This window comes from Dysidea avara, chromosome 7 (genome assembly GCF_963678975.1).
Source record: "Dysidea avara chromosome 7, odDysAvar1.4, whole genome shotgun sequence".
NCBI lineage: Eukaryota > Metazoa > Porifera > Demospongiae > Dictyoceratida > Dysideidae > Dysidea > Dysidea avara.
In genome coordinates, this window is record NC_089278.1 from 15,237,924 (window position 1) to 15,259,526 (window position 21,603).

At 37.3% G+C, this 21,603-nt stretch overlaps 1 protein-coding gene and 1 long non-coding RNA gene across 2 annotated transcripts; both read right to left on the reverse strand.

The window, feature by feature from the left end:
* Window positions 1-210: 210 nt before the first annotated feature.
* On the reverse strand, window positions 211-4,180 carry LOC136260650 (uncharacterized). Its single transcript, XR_010703625.1, has 2 exons — window positions 4,086-4,180; window positions 211-395 (listed from the first exon to the last, which is right to left on the reverse strand). It is a non-coding gene; the product is annotated as an uncharacterized lncRNA (long non-coding RNA).
* Window positions 4,181-17,553: 13,373 nt separating this feature from the next.
* LOC136260656 (uncharacterized) lies at window positions 17,554-21,021 on the reverse strand. Its single transcript, XM_066054482.1, has 6 exons — window positions 20,861-21,021; window positions 20,179-20,300; window positions 20,016-20,123; window positions 19,166-19,694; window positions 18,741-18,968; window positions 17,554-17,978 (listed from the first exon to the last, which is right to left on the reverse strand). The coding sequence occupies exons 2-6, from the start codon at window positions 20,298-20,300 to the stop codon at window positions 17,775-17,777; spliced, it is 1,191 nt and encodes a 396-aa protein (XP_065910554.1). The 5' UTR covers window positions 20,861-21,021; the 3' UTR covers window positions 17,554-17,774.
* Between the last annotated feature and the right edge of the window lie 582 nt (window positions 21,022-21,603).

Below are 21,603 nucleotides of genomic sequence, written 5' to 3' on the forward strand. Positions count from 1 at the left end.
TCACCTAACAATAGTTGTCAAACACAACACGTCAACTCGTCAAAAATGTCAACAAAAAGTCATTGTGGTCAATGTGTCATTGAATCACCTCTAATTGGCTAAAACTGAAAAACAAAACTGACTTTTTGTAATGTAGCTAGCAGTATGCATACAGTATAGCCAGGTGACATGCTATTGGTATAACAAGTACAAAATAATTGTTTCAGTGGGTCAGTTTTGCTACAAAAAATGTTAAGTACATCTACAATGATGGCATATAAAGAATACGAATAGGCAAGTTGTTTTCAGTGATTATAATAATTATGTACAATGTCCTTGAGCTCTTTGTTGGTAATGTTGAGCCAGCATCTTGCTTGGGTATTAGTAGAGTAGAGGCAACCCATGCACCGCACAACCTACAATCAATTTTGTGCACTAATGGTGATGAGAACCACAGTACATACGTATGTGCATTGAATTCCAGCACAGAAACTCAGTGTTGTGGAACATGTAACGCTATATTAAGACATATGTCAAAGGTTCAAGGGTTCATAATACATACTATGATCTCGTGATAATACATACCATCATATCATGATAAAGGTCATGTGCATTTGATATGCAAGAAGGAAAATGACAAACAGTTGAAACTGGGTAGATTAAAAAGCCTTTACAGCTGAACTTGTTAAGTTATAGCCAGCCTGGTAGCCTATACGTATCAGATTTCAGTAGTTACAGCATACAATTGTACAAACCCAAAATTGATTTTATGTCTTTAAAAATGTGTTAAAATGTATGTTTGTGCCAGCGGAAGATCCAGCAGTTGTGTACTTGCATCAAGGACTACACTAACACATGTGCTTGTGTTCACGTATACTACTAGTATAACAAGCATATATAGTGCATGCACACATGGACATGCTTACACACGCGCGCACACACACACACATGCGCACACACACACACACACATACACGCACGTGCAAAGCCTTTAGCATCCATGCAAAACAAAGCTATCGTTGCCCAATGAATCAAAACTGTGCACCACTCAAGCCCTTGTGCCCCTCTCAGGGTAGGATTAGTAACCCACAGAGAGGTATCACAGAGAGAGGCCACGGAGCCCGAAGCTCCAAAATTATCCCAACACCACAAGGACAGTTGGGAATTTGCCCCATTGATGTTACAGCTGAGCCAGGTGGACTACTTCTCCAGTTTTGACACCGGGTAAATTGTACAACTGGTTAGACTGAAGCAATGTGAGTAAAGTTGCTTGCTTAATGCAACAACAACACCAACTTGGCATAACTGGGCATCCATACTGGAATCTTTTGATTACCAGGTCGACTTGTGGCTGCCTCATACACACACACATGCACACATGTGTGCACACATACATACACACACACATACACATACACTGTCTGACACACACACACACACACACACACACACACACACACACACACACACACACACACACACACACACACACACACACACACACAAGCACGCATACACGCACACATGTACGCACCAATTCCCACGTTTTAGATGGCACAACCATTATATCCGATATTTTTTTACCAATAATGAACCAATACCCATTTGTAGGTCTTTACAAGTTACACTTGTGACTTGTGTATACTCTAATAAAAGTACAGTTAGTAAAGCCAATGCTGTGAGGTTGTACACTTACCTTATATCAAAGTTGCTAGTCAGACAAGTGGGCTAGGGCTCCAACCATCACTGTTTATTATTGTGATTACTACAAAACATAAACAAATTACCTAAAGTACATGCCAGAGTCTTTGTCACCAGCCCTCCAATGATAGGGCAATTGGAAACAGTGGAAATGGAAACCCGAAACAGAAAGTGGAAATGGAAACGGAAATGGTCAAATTGTCATATAAATTTACCCTAAAGTAAAACCTTTGTTTAGTGGCCACCTCTTTAAGATCACCTTCTTATAAAAACCACTTTTATACAAAGGCCACATTATGATTAGATCTCAAAGATGGCTACGGCATATTGACCGCTTCATGGTCGGTCATGGTCACCTTTTGTAAGATCATCTCTTTACAAAGACCACCTTTTCACATTGCAATAATAGCTAGGTTCCAAACACCCTGTCATGACCACTTTATCAAAACAACTACAAAGACTTGGCTCTTAAGGTCATCATCTCCTATGAGACCTCATTTTTCATTGATACAGAAGATTGTAGCATGATAGCTACATTTCACTTGCATGGAATGTATTTTTTGGTATGACACATTCTGGTACCATAGTATTACATCTGTATCTATGCTGGTACAAACTACGTGATGATGGTATATGACTTTAGTGAAGTGTTGACAATCACACTGTTATAAGTCATGAAATATATGTTTGAAGCTTACCAAATATTGCCATGTAAAGAAGTGGTCTTTATCAAAGGTAACCAAAAAATGGTCCTTAGACATCTTTTAGATCTAATTACAATGTGGTCTTTTTACAGAGGTGGTCTTTATAAAGGTGGTCTTTAAGAGGTGGCCACTAAACAAGGGTTTTACTCTAGGATACATTTATATGATGATTTGACCATTTCCGTTTTCCATTTTCACTTTCCGTTTCCAGTTTCCATTTCCACTGTTTTCAACTGCAGCTGCTGAAGCTGAATAGACTACCAGCCACAGCCTGTTACAACTGATTTCCAATTATGGTAAAAACAGCTAATTATTGGCTTCTGCCAATTAGCAAACCGATTCTCAGTACAATTCTAACACACACACACACACACACAAACACATTTCCTTCTTCCTTCCTTCTCCACTACCTCCTCTGGGTGATGCAGCTTTCCTAATTGAAAGGGACACATAGCAGCAAAAATGGACAGTCATGCCACCAATGCACACCTGGTTTATTGGCAAAAGTCATGACACGGCCGCACGAAAACTAGAAGAGCCATTGAACTCTAGCAGCAGCATGTGCCCTGGCATTATGACAATGTCCACCAAGCTGTACCTGTCTTTAGTGCAGACTTCAGTATCCCCTAGGAGACTTGCAAAACCTCCTCAGGAACACCAGGTTGGTGTGTACCAAGTGATACCATCTTGGGCTTGGCACACAGTAACCCAACCTCATGATTGTCATCAGCTTAGCCTGCTAAAAGCCATTGCCCATGGATCACCTCATGGAGGCGCTGATCAACATGGGACACACACACACACACACACACACACACACACACACACACACACACACACACACACACACACACACACACACACACACACACACACAGAGGCACACACATGCACAAAGCAAGCAAAACAAAAAAGGTCTCCGGCAGTTGTGTGAAAGAAATACAGTTATTGCTGCCTAGTGAACCAGCACTGGATGCCTATGTACCACTCAGGCATTCGAGTCTTGTGCAGGCAAATTCTCCTGGGGTAGAATGAAGGAAGACTGCCTAGGTATCATGAAGAGAGGTCACAGAAGCAACAGCGTTAAGAGAGGTAAGCACAGTTGAGCATTTGCTTCCCCAGTTAACCATTGATGTTACAGCTGGGTGGGCTTGACACCAGGCCACTAGGTCCCCATTTAACAGCTAGGTGGACTGGAGCGATGTGAGTAAAGTTTTCTTGCTCAATGAAACGACGACACCATGCAACTTGGCATAACAGAGCCTGAAATTTTTCAATTACCATGCCAATGTTCCAGTTATTTGGCTATGCTGCCTCACACACACACACACACACTCTCCCCCCCCTCTCTCTCTCACACACACGCACACACGCACACACACACACACACACACACACACACGCACACACACACACACACACACGCACACGCACACACACACACACATACACACACTCACACACTATATATATATATGCACACCACACTACACATAACGCACACACACACAATACATATACATGTACACACACGACATACACTATACACACGCTGTGTATATAATTACAGTAAACCATGTATACAGCTATAGTGCAACTTTTCACTAATTGGAGAATTTTAGTGAATTACTAGCATATATAACAGCTTGTATACAGTCTATGCATTGAAATTTTTAAGAGAAAATAAATTGTCAAACTTACCATGACATCGGGCATGTGGTCCATTCCACAGCACCATAGCTAGTTCTGATCAGTTTAATGTGGGAAATTTACAAACGTGTTACATATAAGATTACTTGGCCAAACTGTTAAGTGATATGGCTGCACTTAGTACAGGATGTCGGCAAAATGATCATACATGGTAAATATTTTTGTATCACATATACATCAGGTAATTATCTATAACAATTTAATCTTGTGAATAGTCCTAGTTCTTGGATGAATTACCATCGGCTATCCCAAGTTGTTGATACTACTGTGACCTTGTATTGACATAATATTGCAAAACTTGGGGGGAATTTAGTATTTTAGAATACTATAACATATGTATATATATATACAAATGGATGATATTCAGGTATTCATGGAACAGATTGCTGTGTGTGCACACCTGTAATTGTGGCTCATGTAGTTACAAGCATTGTTTGAGGGGGTGACAGGGTGAGATGGTTTAGAGATCAGGGATTTGAGGATGGCGCTGTCCTCACTGTGATGAGGGCTGAGGCTGCAGGCACTGCTGTAGTTAGGTTCTTTGTAGGTCCATATAGTTGCCACAAGTACATTTCTTGAATTTATTGCAGGCTTGTTTCACTGAGTTACATAGTAATATGTGTAGGATGTGTGAGTGTCTTTAGGACTAGTCAACCATTGCTTTTTTATTGGTGCAGCGTTTCAGTTGTTCTTTCAACTTATCAGTAAAATGTATTTTTCTGAGTTTAGTTACGATAATTGTTTATACATTGCATATGGTTTCATCACTATAGTTACATCATATGTGTGCATACACACAGGTCTAATTTCACAAAGCAAAGAGTAAAATCTATTCAATGATCAGAGCCCAGGTGGTTCTGATTTATAATGTAGTGGAATAGCAGCTATGTACGTATGATAAACCCTTTGCTGGCAAGAAGTCAATGTTTTCAAACCACTGCTCTAGTGATTAGCCAGCAAGAATTACAGTCTTGTAGCAAGAAGAAGCTGTGATTCAAATGGCAAAGTGATGAATCAACGTCAGAATCCAGGTTATCTCAAATGTTATCACATAAATTTGTTCCAGCCTTTTTCTATTTTGAAATGTAATGCTAATAATTGTATGTGGTAGAATTCAAATGTGTGTTTATTTTGGACAGTTGAATTTGCAAATCACAGATCAGTACTGATTCTACATAATCTTTACTCAGCAATGGGCTATAGAATTTTAGAGTTTTTTGAAAACTGGAAGTTTATGTATAGCTAGCAGTTTGTGTTATTAAACCATTCCAGCCAGAAATCAAGTTTTTAAACTATTTATCTACAAGAAGTTGTTATTCAAATGATCAAAGGATCAGTGCATATAAAAGATATAGAATGTAACTTTTTTGTATGATAGGAAGTTTGGCACAGTGGTGAGAAGAAGAATTCTAATCCCACTTTACACAATGGCCTTTTATGAGCAGAGCTTTAATTAAAGGCTTTTTTTCAATTTTTAGTTGACCGTTCTATTAGAGTATTTCGATTTTTAAACTATTGTAAAAAAATTAACCACCTCTTATTCATTCTTGTTGATCACTTGTTGCAGTTGGCTTAGACTACAGTGACACAGTGATGATATTCATCACCTATCTACATATATCATGATGTGTACATGCCTTCATTGGGCCATTAACAAAGAAAATACAAGTTAGCTAAGGCCTTAGGCTACACTAATTACGACCTGTATAATATGTGTATGTACATTATTGGACAAGTTTTTGTTCCTATACTGGAAATCCTAAGTGAGGCTAAGACAGTCAAGGATTAAAGTTTCCATGGTTTCATTTTATAAGCAAACTATACAACCACTAAAATGTTCCATGGAGTTTTATGTTGTGGACAACCTGCAAAATTTCCCCTTGAATTCTATGTGATAGCTAAAAGGTAACTTATAACAAGGTGGATGGGATAGCTAGTGATAATTATACAAAACTAGAACTAACTTCCCAACATTAATTATTATTGACCTGATGTGCATGAGATATCAAATGACAATTACCATATATGGTCATCCTGCAGACTAAGTGCAACCATATCAGTTACAGTTTGGTCATTATGCTACAAGTTTGTAAAATTCCTGGGTTTGGAAACTGGTCAGGATATAGTGTCAATGGACATTTGGAAGTTCCTATTTGTCTACCCCTACAAGTAGCATCTGGTTCATAGCAGTCATGTAAACAACATACCCACATAAGGTAACAAAGTAAGTATATTAATCATGAGATGATAGGTCCATGTTATTGGCTTACTTTCCCTCAACAGTACTCATGCAGCAAATTCAACATGGATTAATGTCTGACTCAGCTCATAATTGCAAGACTTTTGTGTTAATGATACGTAGCAATTGCATTTAATTTGTAATCGATAGGGACTCCATTTACAAGATTCTGCAACAGCTTGTAGTGCCGTAGGAAGCACTACAAGATCTCTATTCCCCTGTGCATTATAATACAAACCAATTACCATAGTTACACTGTCTGAGTGTGCATTTCTCTGCAAACCAACACAATCCCCAAAACAGCGCAACCACGACAAACCAACAAAACAAATTTCCTGCAACACAATCTCAGCAAAACAAAGTCAGGCAATTGAAATGCATATAAAGATGTGGGACATCTAGTGTCCTATAATGACACAAATAAAATTTGGTGATTAGTATGAATGGTATATTAATGTGTTCTGGACAGGCAGCTGGCAGCTGTGATTCCATTCTGAATGTAAAATGGAGAATCTGAACCGAAATTGAATTGATTCAATTTTGTGTTCAGTGAATCTAAAAATTTTAATTGAAATTTAATTTTTGATTCAGAATATCCATTTTGTACTTAATGACTGGCAAAATGGATAGAATATCCATTTATGGATTTTTCTCCATTTTGCCATTCAGAATTAAACAAATTTGTAGAAATAAAAATTGAAATAATTATTGAGAAGCGTCTTAATTTTTCATATTGGGGTGTTTCTATTATTGACTCACAAGCAGAGAATGACTCTGAATGTGGTTTTTGTTGTTTTGTTTGTTATGGTATATTTATTGGAGTGTAAAATGCTGCAGTGCAACATTACTAGCATTTTAGTACAACTTCATAATTCTTTTGAAAGTTGTAAAACTGATTCCAGCTACGTATCATACAGCTAACTGTATAGTTAACTACACTGAGGTGCTTGCTCAGAGTAAACCTTAGAAGTGTGCTCAGCTACTGTAATGTAAAAACTTCAGTTAAGTGACCAAAAGTGTAGTAACATAGCCATTCATGACTGAACATGACCAACAGATGCTTGGTTCACCTAACAGCTGATCACTCTAATATATAGTAGCCAAACATGTATCAAAGATGTCAACAAAGTCATTGTGGCCAATGTGTCATTAAACCACCTCTAATCAGCTACCATTGATTTTGCAATGTAGTGGTTTACATGTTTGCTGGGTAGGACAACTATATTGCTTCAGTGGGTTTTGCAGCAAACAAAAGTACGTAAAGCATACCTACAATGATGGTATGAAAGAAGGTGGTGCTAACTTTGCTTATAAATAGGAAAGTTGTTTACAGTGATCATATGTGCAGTGTCCTTGAGTTCTTTGTTGGTAATGTTGAGCCAGCTTCTTGCTTTGGTATAAGTAGAGATATTCCATGTTCTGCACAACCTGCAATCTTGTCCACTAATAGTGGTGATAAAAATATTAGTAAGTTACTTCCAAACAGTCAGAACCACAGTACATATGTACATAAATTCCAGCACAAAAACTCAGTGCTAGGGAACAATGCAACATCATATTATGACATACAGTATGAATGGGTAATGTAATATCAATATAAGAGTTCATAATAAATACTACGAACTCATATACCGTCATATCATGGTAGAGATCATGTGCATTTGATATGCAAGGAAGAAACTGACAAACAGTTGAAACCGACCGGGTAGATTAATAAACCTTTTACAGCTTAATATGTTAAGTTATAGCTAGCTGGTAGCCTATACTGACATATCAGTTACAACATACTCTAGTTCAAAGCCAAAGTTGATTTTATTCCTTACAATGTCTGTTTTCAGTTGTTCATAACATAAGCTGGTAAAAACCTCATGTTGCCCAGTGCTAATGGTAACCCTATACACTGTCAGATTGACATGCAAAGTCATGGTATCAGTTAATTACCTAATTGAGTGTATAGGTTACTTACCACGTAACAGTGGGCAATCCAGTGTACTAACAGTTGAAGGGGTCAGTGGAAAAGGGAACATGTGTCATTTTAGATTTTTAAAATTTTTTTAAAAATTAGAATGGCTTGTTTTAACCATGTTAATAATGTTGCTACTAAGTAAATAACAGAATTTAAAATTTCGTGGCAGTCTCAAATTATTTTTGAGCAAATGTTACAATAATTCAATTATGTCACAAAATTCTGTTTACTTCCCGCTACGTGGTCACCTAAATTTTCAAATGACACTTGTCCCCTTTTGTTGCTGGCCTCTTCAGTTACACTAACACGTGTGCTTGTGTTTATGTGAACTAGTAGTGTAATACGCATGTACGTACATAGAGCAAGCATGCTAAACATGCTCACACACACACACACACACACACACACACACACACACACACACACACACACACACACACACGCACACGCACACGCACGCGCACACACAGCATGCAAACATAAAAAGCTTAAGGCAGCCATGCAAAAAAACAGAATAGCTGCCCAGCGAACCAGCTGTGCACCACTCCAACCTTGCGTAGACAATTCTCCCAGGGCAGGACTAGTAACCCACAGGAGAGCTATCCAGGAGAGGCCACAGAATCTGAAGTTCCACAATGACCCCAACACCACTAAGCAAGACAAGGATAGTTGGGTATTTGCTTCCCTAGTTAACATTGATGTTACAGCTGGGTGGGCTCCTTCCCTAGTTGACACCAGGTCACCAGGTCCTAATTTATACAGCTCGATAGACTGAAGCAATGTGAGTAAATTTTCTTGCTCAAGGAAAACATATAATATACACACACATGCACACACACACACAAACACACACACACATACATACACGCAATGCATCTCGCATACACATGTACACACACACACACACACACACACACACACACACACACACACACACACACACACTATATACACCACATAACACACACACACACACACACACACACACACACACACTCACACACTATATTAAACTGTAATAGCTATAGTGCAACTTTTCGCTAATTGGAGAATTTTAGTGAATTACTAGCATATATAACAGCTTGTATACATTCTATGCATTTGAATTTTAAGAGAAAATTAGATATACTCTGAACTGTCTAACTTACCATGGAATTGGGCACGTGCTCCATTCCGCAGCACTATAGCTAATTCTGATCTGTTTAATGTGGGAAATTTACAAACTTGTAACATATAAGATTACAATAACTGTTAAGTAATATGGCTGCACTTAGTACAGGATGTCAGAAAAATGACCATACATGGTAAATATTTTTGTATCACATATACATCAGGCAATTAACAACATGGAACAATTAATCTTGTGAAATTAGTTCTAGTTCTTGGATGAGATTACCACCATCCATCCCAAATTGTTGATGTTACCTTGTCTTGGGGAATTTTGAAAACTATAACATATGTACAAATGGCTGATATTTAGGAATAGATTGCTGTGTACACCTTTGTTGTGGCTCATGTAATTATATATAAGCATTGCTTGAGGGTGTGATGAACCTTTTGCTGACAAAAAGTCAATATTTTCAAACAAACCACTGCTCTAGTGATTAAGCAGCAAAAATTACAGTCTTGCAGCAACAAGAAGCTGTGACTCAGACAGCAAAATGATGAATCAATGTTGGAATCTAGGTTATCTCACTTAAATCTGTTCCTTTTCTATGTCGAATGTATTTGTACAAATTAATATTGCTATATTTATTTCATTCAGCATGATTTTTAAGAATAGCTTCAAAGCATTCAATAAAGCAGTGGAGAGTTAATTATCCAAGACCATCATTGAACACCACAATAATTGGCTGTTCAATTAGAGTATTCACATGTGTTATTATGGACAATTGAATTTGCAAATCACGGATACTGAGTATACATAATCTTTACTCAGCAATGGGCTATAATACTGTATACTATCTGACATGCATTACTTTAGCATGCATGGCTTATCATGGTGCTGTATAAATCCTACAAAAAAACAAGGCATCATTGTGGTCAAAATTATGTATGAATCCATGATAAGGACTTGGTTTACCATTTCATCAGTTGAAATATAACTTTACATTTGTAAAGAATCCTTTGCTATTATATCCCATTAACTTGCTGGTGAGCACTATGACAAAAGCATATCCCATTGTTAATTTAGCAAGTCCTTAACTAATCATCAACCTCCTAAACAAATTACATTATCCATCCGACCAATTATTCTTAAGACTCAGTTAATGGTATAATTTGAGGCTTGAGTCCTTACAAACACAGAGCTACAGTAGCAAATTCATTGCATCATGTACACAACATCTTTGTCAAAGGCAACACTAAACTAGAGGTGAGGATGAAGCCTTGTTGAGCTGGTGTTCTATCCAGTACCCAATTGGCAGTGTAATAAATGTATAGTTCCATTTGTATAGAGGTTACAGTGGACCTAGGATTTCACAAGGAAGTACTAAATCCTTTGCAGTAGCATAGTAGAGATGCAGTGGTGACATTTGTGCCACTATTCTTTCCCACAGTAATATTGTGAGGATTATGGTAAATTTAGTTGTGTGTGAATTGTGGAGGCCGATCAAGTCTAGGTTTTTTAAAAACTGGAGGTTTATGTATAGCTAGCGATTTGTGTTATTAAACCATTTCAGCCAGAAATTGAGTTTAAACTATTTACCTACAAGATTTTATTCAAATGAAATGTACATATAGTTAGAATAAGGAAGTTTGACACAATGGTGAGAAAGCTGTGCAGAAGAAAATGAATTCTGATTCCAGTCCATGCACTGGCCTTTTATGAACAGAACTTTAGCTAATTAATGACATTTTATTTGACTGTTTTATTAGAGCATTTTGATTTATAAACTACATATTGATTTGACCACCTCTTATTCATCCTTGTTAATTACTTGTTGCAATTGGCTTAGCCCAAAGTGACACAGTGATGATACATTACCTATCATGATGTGTGTATCTAACAAAGAAAAAGAAATTTTAGAAGCTTTAATTTCACCCATCTATATTACGACCTGCATATGTGTGTGTTTACATTATTGAACAAGTTGTTTTCTTATGCTGGAAGTCCCAAGTGATGTTAAACAGTCAAGAATCAAAACTTCCATGGCTTTTATTTTGCAAGTAAACTATGCAACCACAGGAGTGCTCCATGAAGTTTGATGTTATGGGCAATCTGCAAAAATTTTCCCTAGAAAATGTTAAGTGATATAAGGTAACTTCCAACAATAGATAGTGATAATTATACAAAACTAGAACTAACTTCCCAACATTAATCATTACTGACCTGATGTGTATATGAGATATCAAATGACAGCTACCATATATGGTCATCCTGGCTACTAAGTGTAACCATATCAGTTACAGTTTGGTCAAGTAATCTTGTATGCTATATACAAGTTTGTATAATTTCTGGGTTTACTAGATACTGGTCAGGATATAGTGTCTATGGACATGTTGTAAGTTCCTATTTGTCTACCCACACAAGTAGTGTCTGGTTCATAGCAGTCATGTAAGCAACATATCAACATAAGGTAACAGAGTGAGTGTATTAATTGTGAGATGGACAGATGGTAGGTCCATGTTATTGGTTTACTTTCCCTCAACAGTGCTTACACGGCAAATCCAAATCAATGTCTGACTCGGCTCACAATTGCAAGACTTCTGTGTTAATGATAGCAATTACCTTTCTTATGTAATCTATGGGGACTCTATTTACAACAGCTTGTAGTGTAGGAAGCGCTACAAACCAATGACCATAGTTACTGCTATAAACTGCTGAGTGTGTATTTCCCAGCAACTCTGCCACTCACCAACACAATTCCCACAAATCAACATGGTAACTGCAAAACAACACAGTTGTCACAAAGTAATACAGTCCATGCAAACCTATTAAAAACAAACAAAACAACCATAGTTCCTGTAAAACAACTCAAAGCAACACAGTCCCCTGCAGTCCTTGTAAAGCAATGCAACCCCTTCAAACAAAAGAAGAAAAAAACACATTCCCAGCAAAACAGCACAGCCATGCAGTCTATGCAAAACAATACAATCCCTGCTAAACAAAGTCAGGTACAGCAACTGAAGTATGTATAATGTGGGAAATCTAGCATTGTATAATAACCAAATTTTGGTGATTTATATGAATGCTATAGCCATACATTATGGCCAGCTGTAGCTGGCAGTTGGTAGCTAGCTGTAATTCAGTGACAGAATAAATGTAGCTACTTGTGTACTATGTAGGATTGTAAGATGCTGCACTGCAACACTACTAGCATTTTATTTCTTATCCTCTAACTTAGCAGATAATTGTTGACTGTTTGTTCAAAGTGAGTCTTATGGAAGTCTACCCACAGTGATGATCAACTGTTGGGCAAGCCAAGCATCTGTGTCACTTTTGGCCACTGGACTTAGAGATAAATATAGTAGTTGTTCCAATACGTCAAACCCAATACACCAAAAACATATCAAAGATGTAAAAAAGTCATTGCAGACATGTGTGACAGTTTTTTTCTGTTATTGTTGAGTAAGCTCCTTGTTTGGGTATCAGTAATACAATGCACAGTCTGTGATCTTGTCCACTAATGGCTGTAATATAGTGAATAATAAAGTAAGATACCTGTGCACCACTCAGGTACTTGATTGAGTCTTGTGCAAGCAAATCCTCCTGGGGCAGGACTAGTAACTTGCAGGAGGACTGAGGCATCATGGAGAGAGGTTGTGGAACCTGAAGTTCCACAATGACCCAAGGACAGTTGGGCATTTGCTTCCCCAGCAAACACATCTAGACCTTCACCCAATATAAATGTGATACATGGACAGACAGACAGACAGACAGACAGGCACACACATAGATGCACATACATGCATGCCCACATGCCCACATGCATGCACGCAAGCACGCATGCAAGCACACATGCACGCACACACATACGCATGCACACCAATGCCATTGTGCATTCATATGAATTATGTATCATGCACAATGTAATTCATATCATACGTATTGTACACAAGTACTCCAAAATAGTTTTCTGAGTCACAAATTAATTGTCCTAGAATCAATGACTTGGAATTCCTAGTATCTAATAATAACCTGTGTACATTCTATGCATTTCAAATTTTCATGAAACAATGAAACATATACTGCACTTTGCAAATATATGCTATGTACTAATTACCATATCATTAAACATGCAGTCCATTCCACTGCGCTAATAGTTCTCATGATCAGTATATAGAATTTTACGAACTTGTAACATAAAAGATCACTTGACCAAACTGTTAAGAGATATGGCTGCACTCATTACAGGATGTTGGCAAGATGACCATTTATGGTAAACATCTTTTGGCATGGCACAATATTATATGTCAGGTAATTAACAAAACAACAATGTTAATCTCATAAAAATAGTTCTAGTTCTTGATGAGATTATCATCACCTTCCCATTTTGGCCAAGTTTTCAATGTTGATGTCACCATATTGACATAATATTGCAAAACTTTGGGGGAACTTTTGTATCTAAAAAATAGGCTTTTCCTTTCCCATCCATTTCAGAAACAGATTACTGTGTACATGTGCATGTATGTCTGTCATTTGCTGTGGCTCATGCAGTTAGCCATTATTTCTGGGGGTATATAGATATGGTGAGATGGTGTGGAGGTTTGGGATTTCAAGATGAAGCTTTGTGGAGATGGCAGTAAAGTGCAGCAGGCACTGCTATACAGTCGGAGATCTGTATGGTATAGAGACCACTAGTATAATTTATTTATTGATTCTGGACTGACACGGTTACTGATATGTCCAGTAGACCAGGTATCTCACAAAAAGTACATTATTAAGTCAAGTACATATAGATTAGTTATTTTAATTATAACGTCAGTCTAAACTATAAGGGATTTAGTTGTCCATACTGAACATGAACTATTAGTCAGTCACTTACAGCCCTAGTAGCAATAGTCCCCAAAATGCGTGTAATTAATTCAAAGATATTACTGTGTGTCTTTGTCAAACAGTTCCTACCTAACGATTAGCTGACCATTGCTTTTTCAGCATTTAATTTCAGTTGGTGCAGCCTTTTCAGTTTCAGCTTAAGTTTAAATATGATGATCTCTGTATGGACTCATGTTACATCATGTACATGTTTAGTGACAATCACACAAAGCAAAAATTAAAATCAGTCTTCATTAGTCAGGTGGCTCAGGCTGCCGCATGTAGTCAGTAGTCTCATGTGACTAATCCACAACTTTCTTTTGTGTATATAGGTAGGGAAACCTACATACACATAAAGAAAAAAGGTCTGGCCACACAAGACTATATGCAGTGGAATTTATAGCACTTATGGTGGAACCCTTTGCCAGGAAGAGGTCAATGTTACTAAGTAGCAAGTAATTCACAGTCTTGCAGCAAAAATAAACTGGGAACTCAAACAGTGAAATGATGAATCGTTCACTTAAATGTTTTCATTTTTCTATGCATGTATTAAATATATCGCTAATAATGACCTGCAGTATTTATTTCAACTATATGATTTACTAAAACTTTCAGTAAACAGCTGAGAGCTTACTATCCAATTATCTGACCATCAAAAGTATCTGACTGTTCCAATAGAATATTTAAATGTGTGTTTTATTCATCTTCCCATGCACAGATACTGAATTACGGTATAGTTCTACACAATCTCCACTTTATCATGACTTGTCATGATGCTGTATAAATCCTATTAATTACAAGGCATTATTTTTGTCGAAATTATGCACGTATACTAACAAGAACCATAAGGATTTGGCTATATAACCATTTCAACAAATCTATTTATTGGAAAATTTAATTTGTCAAGAAGCTCTTGCTACTGTTTGTGAGCACTATGTATGACAATAGCATAATCTCATTGTTAATTCCTTAATGGCTAACATGAACCTTCATAAACAAATTACATTATCCATCCAACCAATCATTCTTAAGACTCAGTGAAGTATATAAATTGAAGTTTGAGTCCTTACAAACACAGCCACAACAGCAAATTCATTGTGCCATGTACACGACATCTTGTGCACAATCTTAAAGGTATTTACTCCATGTGCTTTCAGTTACTCTACATTTCAGTCACACAAAGAAGGTTGATAGTAATTGTTGTAACTGGTGTGTACATATTTGTGTGCATACTGTATGTGGTCAATTTCTGTATGCAGATTATAATTGGTGGAGTGTTAAGGTTGAGATGCTTGTATATAGAGAACGACGCTAAACTTGCCTCTTACAGAGGCTAAGCCTTGTTGTGCTCTCCAGTACCCAATTGATAAAATTCGTAAACATGCAGTATATGTGTAGGATTTCATAAGGGAGTGCTAAATCTTTTGCAGTAGCATATTCTAGAGATATACAGTAGTCACATTAAGTGTCACTATCAATTCTTATCCACATTTAGATAAGTGTTGACTGTGGGGGTTGGTCAAGTTCAGAACATTGGGGCTTTACCTTCATGTTAGTTTTAATATTGTATATATACTCATAAATCATTTCACCTGAGTTTTAAACTATTTGCTCACAAGAATTTATTTTTCAAATCATTCAGTTTTGATTCAAAAGGAAATGGATTACAGGATTGGTTCATTTAAAAGATATAGAATATAACTTTTGATATGGCAGGAAATTTGATACAACGGTGAGCAGTTATAATCCCAGTCAACTCGGTAGTCTTTTTATAGAGCAGAGCTTTAATGAAATTCTTTTGAATGTTTAGTAGTTCAAGCAGTTGATTGTTCTATTAGGGTATTTAAAGTACCACATATTCAGCCTCACTGCACACACAGTTACTCTCAATAAACTATGACCATGTTTATTCTGCTTGGTGTGACCACTTACAAAGGTACAGCATAGCATGTTGTGTCAAGGTAGTGTCGTGTTCAATTGTAACATATCACTTGTTGCTAGACTTGTACCACACAGAAATGGCATTATGATGATCCATCACCTATCATGATGTGCACATGCCTTCATTGAGCCATTAATAAAGAAAATCAAATTTAGACTTTTTATAGAAACCTTAATTCCCTATCAAAAAACAAAAGGTATATATATATATATATAAGTCCATGGTGAGACCAGTGGCATGTGTGCTGGTCACCACTTTACAAACACTATCATTAAGTTTTTTCCTGTGTGGCTGTTGCTTAGAAATTGTTTAGAATGCAGCAGTTACTTGTTATGATGTTAGCTACTAGGAAAGCGATCCAATATACAGGCACTCATGCTTTGCCTGATGATGTACATGCATTCTTATCTGTGGTATAACTATTACATAATATTAAACAATTTATATGTGGTCAAAAGTAGCTATAAGACTGTATTTTCATGGAAGATACAGGTCTGGGGGTGAGACTAATCAGGTGTGTCATTAAATAGTTACCCTAGTTTATAGTTTGGCAAAGAGATACATAATTAGCTCACCAGCTGCACTACATTTGAGCATCTATTTCGTCTACTGGTATATAGCTACTAATGCAATGAGAACATGTAGTATTTTGTCCAGCCTCTAAAATCCACCAAATCTTTCCACCCACTAAAACTACAAAAAGTATTTGACTAAAAATGTTAAACTTTTCTCTCACATAATAGCTATCTCAGTAATCTGTTAAAGTTCAGTTTGGAGTTAGTGACAAAATGTTTTTTTATATGGTATTTGCACACTACAAATTTTTGAGAAAAAATGTATTACAAGACCAACATTTGCCATACCAGGGCTGTTTTGAAGGAATTAGGTACTTTTAGTATACCTATAAACTATAAAGGCATAATATTATTTGTAGTTAGCGATTTAAATTTTCAATCATGTGATGAAGCTAACAAAAGTAATTGCAGTCGTGTTAGTAGTGACGCTTATGGAAGAAATGTAGTGTAGGTAATGTATATTAGCATGTGTTTGTGATTACTACGTCCACACCTCAGATCAGAGGAATTCCAAGGCAAGCATTTACCACGTAGTGGGGAATGGGATACTGATTACACATACACACAATACATCCTGGGAACATGGTCATACACATAAAAAAAGTACAGCACTTTTACCTCAATGTCCTTCATCTGGTACATGTGTTAAATCCTGCAATTGATACTCTGGCACAGGATTCACTATGGAAACTGTGAATAGCTATGTACCAGAATCTGTTGACTACTCCTGTGCACGTTACTAAATGAATTTTGAGTGACATTTTGATTGCACTATGTACTTGCTGATGTTATTAGTTGTGTAAATATAAATATCATTTATTATATAAAAAACTGTTTACAAGTGAAGTCAGTTACAGCATCACACAATACAGTAATCAAAAAATGAATACAGAGTGGGATAGGGGTATAGGTGAGGGGTATTAGTACTAATGTATGTGACGTGGTAAACTGATAATTAAAAAGTTCAATGTTCAACACTAGTTAGTTGTTTCTACGCTTGCAGTTAGTTGTTGTTGTTGTGTTCATCCATCGTGGTACACGGATTGGAAAGTTGTTCTCAACAATCATACGAGCAACATCACTCAGCTCTGCGTTAGTGGCATTAACCAACATCTTAGCGAACTCACAGTCTCTAGTACGGTAGAGGTAGTCCACTGCACAGTCTTCAATAGTATTCATCATTGGCTAAATGGAACACATCACACAGTAAACAACACAATCTGTTTAATCACATTAATTAAATAGTCTTAATTAATCACATTGCTTATTTATTAATGTAATTTGTGGTACCCAGTGTGTGGGCATCACCCTAAGGCTGTGACCATTGACAGGTTGCATGGGCTAAGTAAGAGATTATGAGAGATTGATGATAAGAGTTAGACCTCAACAGGCAAAGATACTTTATCTCTATGTATAATACTTTACCTCTAAGTGTTATCCTATACTTGGAGATTCCCCTTAGTTCACAAGTGTGCATAATAATTAATCTGTTGGTACTAATGTGAGTCCATTACATGTTGTGAGGTCATTTCTTTGTACTGTTAAATAATTAGGTGTGGTACATAGGCTTTGGAAGGATTGTTAATTATTAGAATGACCAAGGGCTAATATAAATTTTAGTTGTGTAGGGGTAGAATTGACAACCATAGAACAGTTTGTTTGTGTACAAGAAGCAAAGACACATGTTCAAATTACAAACAAGCAATGTAATATTTACTGGTTTCTAGATGCAAAGCATCAATTAGCTCAACTGCATAATTTATTACAGTGTGTTGCATGGTTTGACTCTTGTCTGCACTTAAATCTTACAGAGCATGCATCAAATGCCATATTTTCCAACTGTGCATATGCATAACTGCTTTGGTATGACCACAGTGAAGGTGCCATGTGTGCGTGTGCACACATGTGTGCAGTGTAGTTAATCACCCATACATGATATATACTTACCATTGCATTGGACATACGGTCCATTCCATTGCACATATCCATTTCCTGTACATACTGAGTCATCATATAGTCATGATACTGTACTACTGCTTTAATGGTGTTGTCATCAGGACAGGGAGTACCAGGTTGTGACATACGCATCATGTACTCGTACTGACATCCCATACGACTCATTTCAGTTGACATCTGATCCATGCTGGCTTCCATTTCATTACAACTGCCGGGTTGCTACAAGGTATGATATCAATACTGACCTACTGTCATTACTACAGAGACTGGTTGTATTATTAGAGTAGCAGTGTACAGTAAAGGGCTATGTGCTGAATGTGTACACAAGAAACCTAAGACGACAACTATTTTATATGAGGAAGGTTATTATACTAACAGCATGAAGTGTACCAATAATGGCAAGAGAATAAACTGACCTGTGATGTTTGCCTTCTCTTCTTCTTCTGCTGCTGGCTGTCAGGATCACCAACAGCACCAAGAGGCGTTAATGGCATGACGTTGTAAAGGCTCTTGTGCCTGTAAGCCATCACTAGGATACCCTTAGATTTGTTATGGCTGTCTGAACAAAATGATACGTGCAGTCCATCAGATGAGATCTGGTTAGTCAACTGAGGCATACTGCTACCACACAGCTTGATCTCATTCTTTCCCATTTTGATCTTCATAAAATCAGGACAATCACAACCATCCTCTTCACAGTCAGTAGCATTCTGCAGCTGCTGGTCAACTATCCGATAAGTGACTAAACCATCATTAGCGATATTCCACATACAGTACAAGTTATTGGGATATTCTCTCATTGAGAAGTAATTGGGAGAATTGATCTGATGGATAATACCATGAGTTACATTTCTCTGATCGATTGACTTAGTCCTGATCTTCTCCAACTCACAATACTGCTCCAGAACTTTTCCTTTCTTAAATCTACACTCTTCTGGTTTTGGTCTGCATGAAGTATAGAATACCACTGTCAACGAACTATATAAGGTATATTTTGTGCCAGGTGGCCCATATTTCTGTTTTACACTCAAAGACTGTTTCAACATTTATAAAACAAGTTTACACAACAATCTGGTTACATGACAGATGCTACCGTCCAATGCATTGAGTTACTTAATATGGACAATACTGATACACATAGAAGGTTATAGCCATGGTAACCTATACAAGATATCAAGCTCACTAGACTGAAACATACAAAAAGTCATACAGCACACATTACCAGCTTCCTACACAACACCTGTACTATACATGTACAATACTTACACGCAAAAGGGGTTCACATTAAAGTCACACACAACCGCAGGATAACATGTCTGGATTCTTCTCGTCACCATCTTTTCTTTTCTCTTCACATTAAAACAAGCCATCTTCCTATACAGTGGCATAGTTGTGATAGGGTTATCACCACTAACAACTTTTTACTTACCCTTCAGCGGGACGGTCTGCTTTCCGGACACGGCACGATTCACAAGGAATGTAGTTATCATCACCAACCTCTTGTGCCGCACACAAAGTGACAAGCATGACCAATATCAAACACTTCAACATCTGCAAATAATACAGGAATCTTGTCAAACAGAATACAAGGAAGATTATTAGTTAACACTAACTAATCATGAGGTCACAGTGGTCTGTTTACACTTGGTAAAAACAAACTGTTAACTAGTTAATGTCTGAGTATAACCACAAGTGTGGATGATATGACTACCAGGCATATATTACCCCACCAATACCACCTGCTTACTAAACTAATCTAGTGTCACTAATATGATCGATGAGCTGTGTTAAACATTAAGATTGTTAGTACCTATATAGCCAGTCACATCATCATTTTTGCACGAGGGACTATTAGAGATTAAGTTGTGTGGATGCTCATAATCTCCTATTGATATGCTCCTCCTGCATAATAACACTGGCTTGGACCCCCAAGACTGAATGATATTGTAATTTTTTTATCATCACAAATTTCAACCTGAGACATGTACCTCTATATCAGCTGTAATTCAGGAGTACTACTATAATACTCACACAGTCACACCCACCAACACGTGAGAATACACAAAGATAACGCACGATAAACTACGTGACCACGATAACACCACACGTACCGCTTCTGGCAGTAAAATTCAAACTGTAGAGTTACTTCTTTTCTTTCTTCACACTAAACTGCTAAACTGTCTTACCAGCTCTGCTGCCACCAATAAATACCCGCGTATAACGTACTTGTATGGTTTTCGTACATCACCACTGAATGGTAAGCCGGATCACGTGAAGACCTGGGACAGCAGCAGCAGTGCGTAGTCAAAAGCAGCGCGTACGATTCCCTGTACTGAGCACAAACTAGAGAAGGTAAGATCCACGTACAACATATCCACAGTACTCTATTATATTAGCTAGACTAATTAGCTAATAATCATGAGGTGTTACTTCCATATTTGTACAATGCAATACAGGGAAACCTGTGTATTAAAGACACCTTAGGACCAACTGCAAAGGGATACATTGGGATTACCAAGTGCCAGATTAAACAGCTAGGTGTCCTCATTTTCAACTGTCCTATTCTATTCAGTAGTTGAGAGTGGATGAGGGTAGCTATAGCATGATCACATCTACCATAAAATTAATTTTTGTTTTCACTTCCTGTATTGCAAGTGTAACACTGAACTTTTCCTCCTCTCATGACATGTGTTAGCTAGTTGGCCATTAGGTGCACTTGTGGTCAAATAATAATATTATCACATGGTGAACCCTACGCTGTGCTTGTATGGCTTATGGTATTAATCTCTGAAGTGAATTTTGACTATAGCTTTGCTGTATTACCGTTAATAAGTTAAGTGGCTATATTGGATGG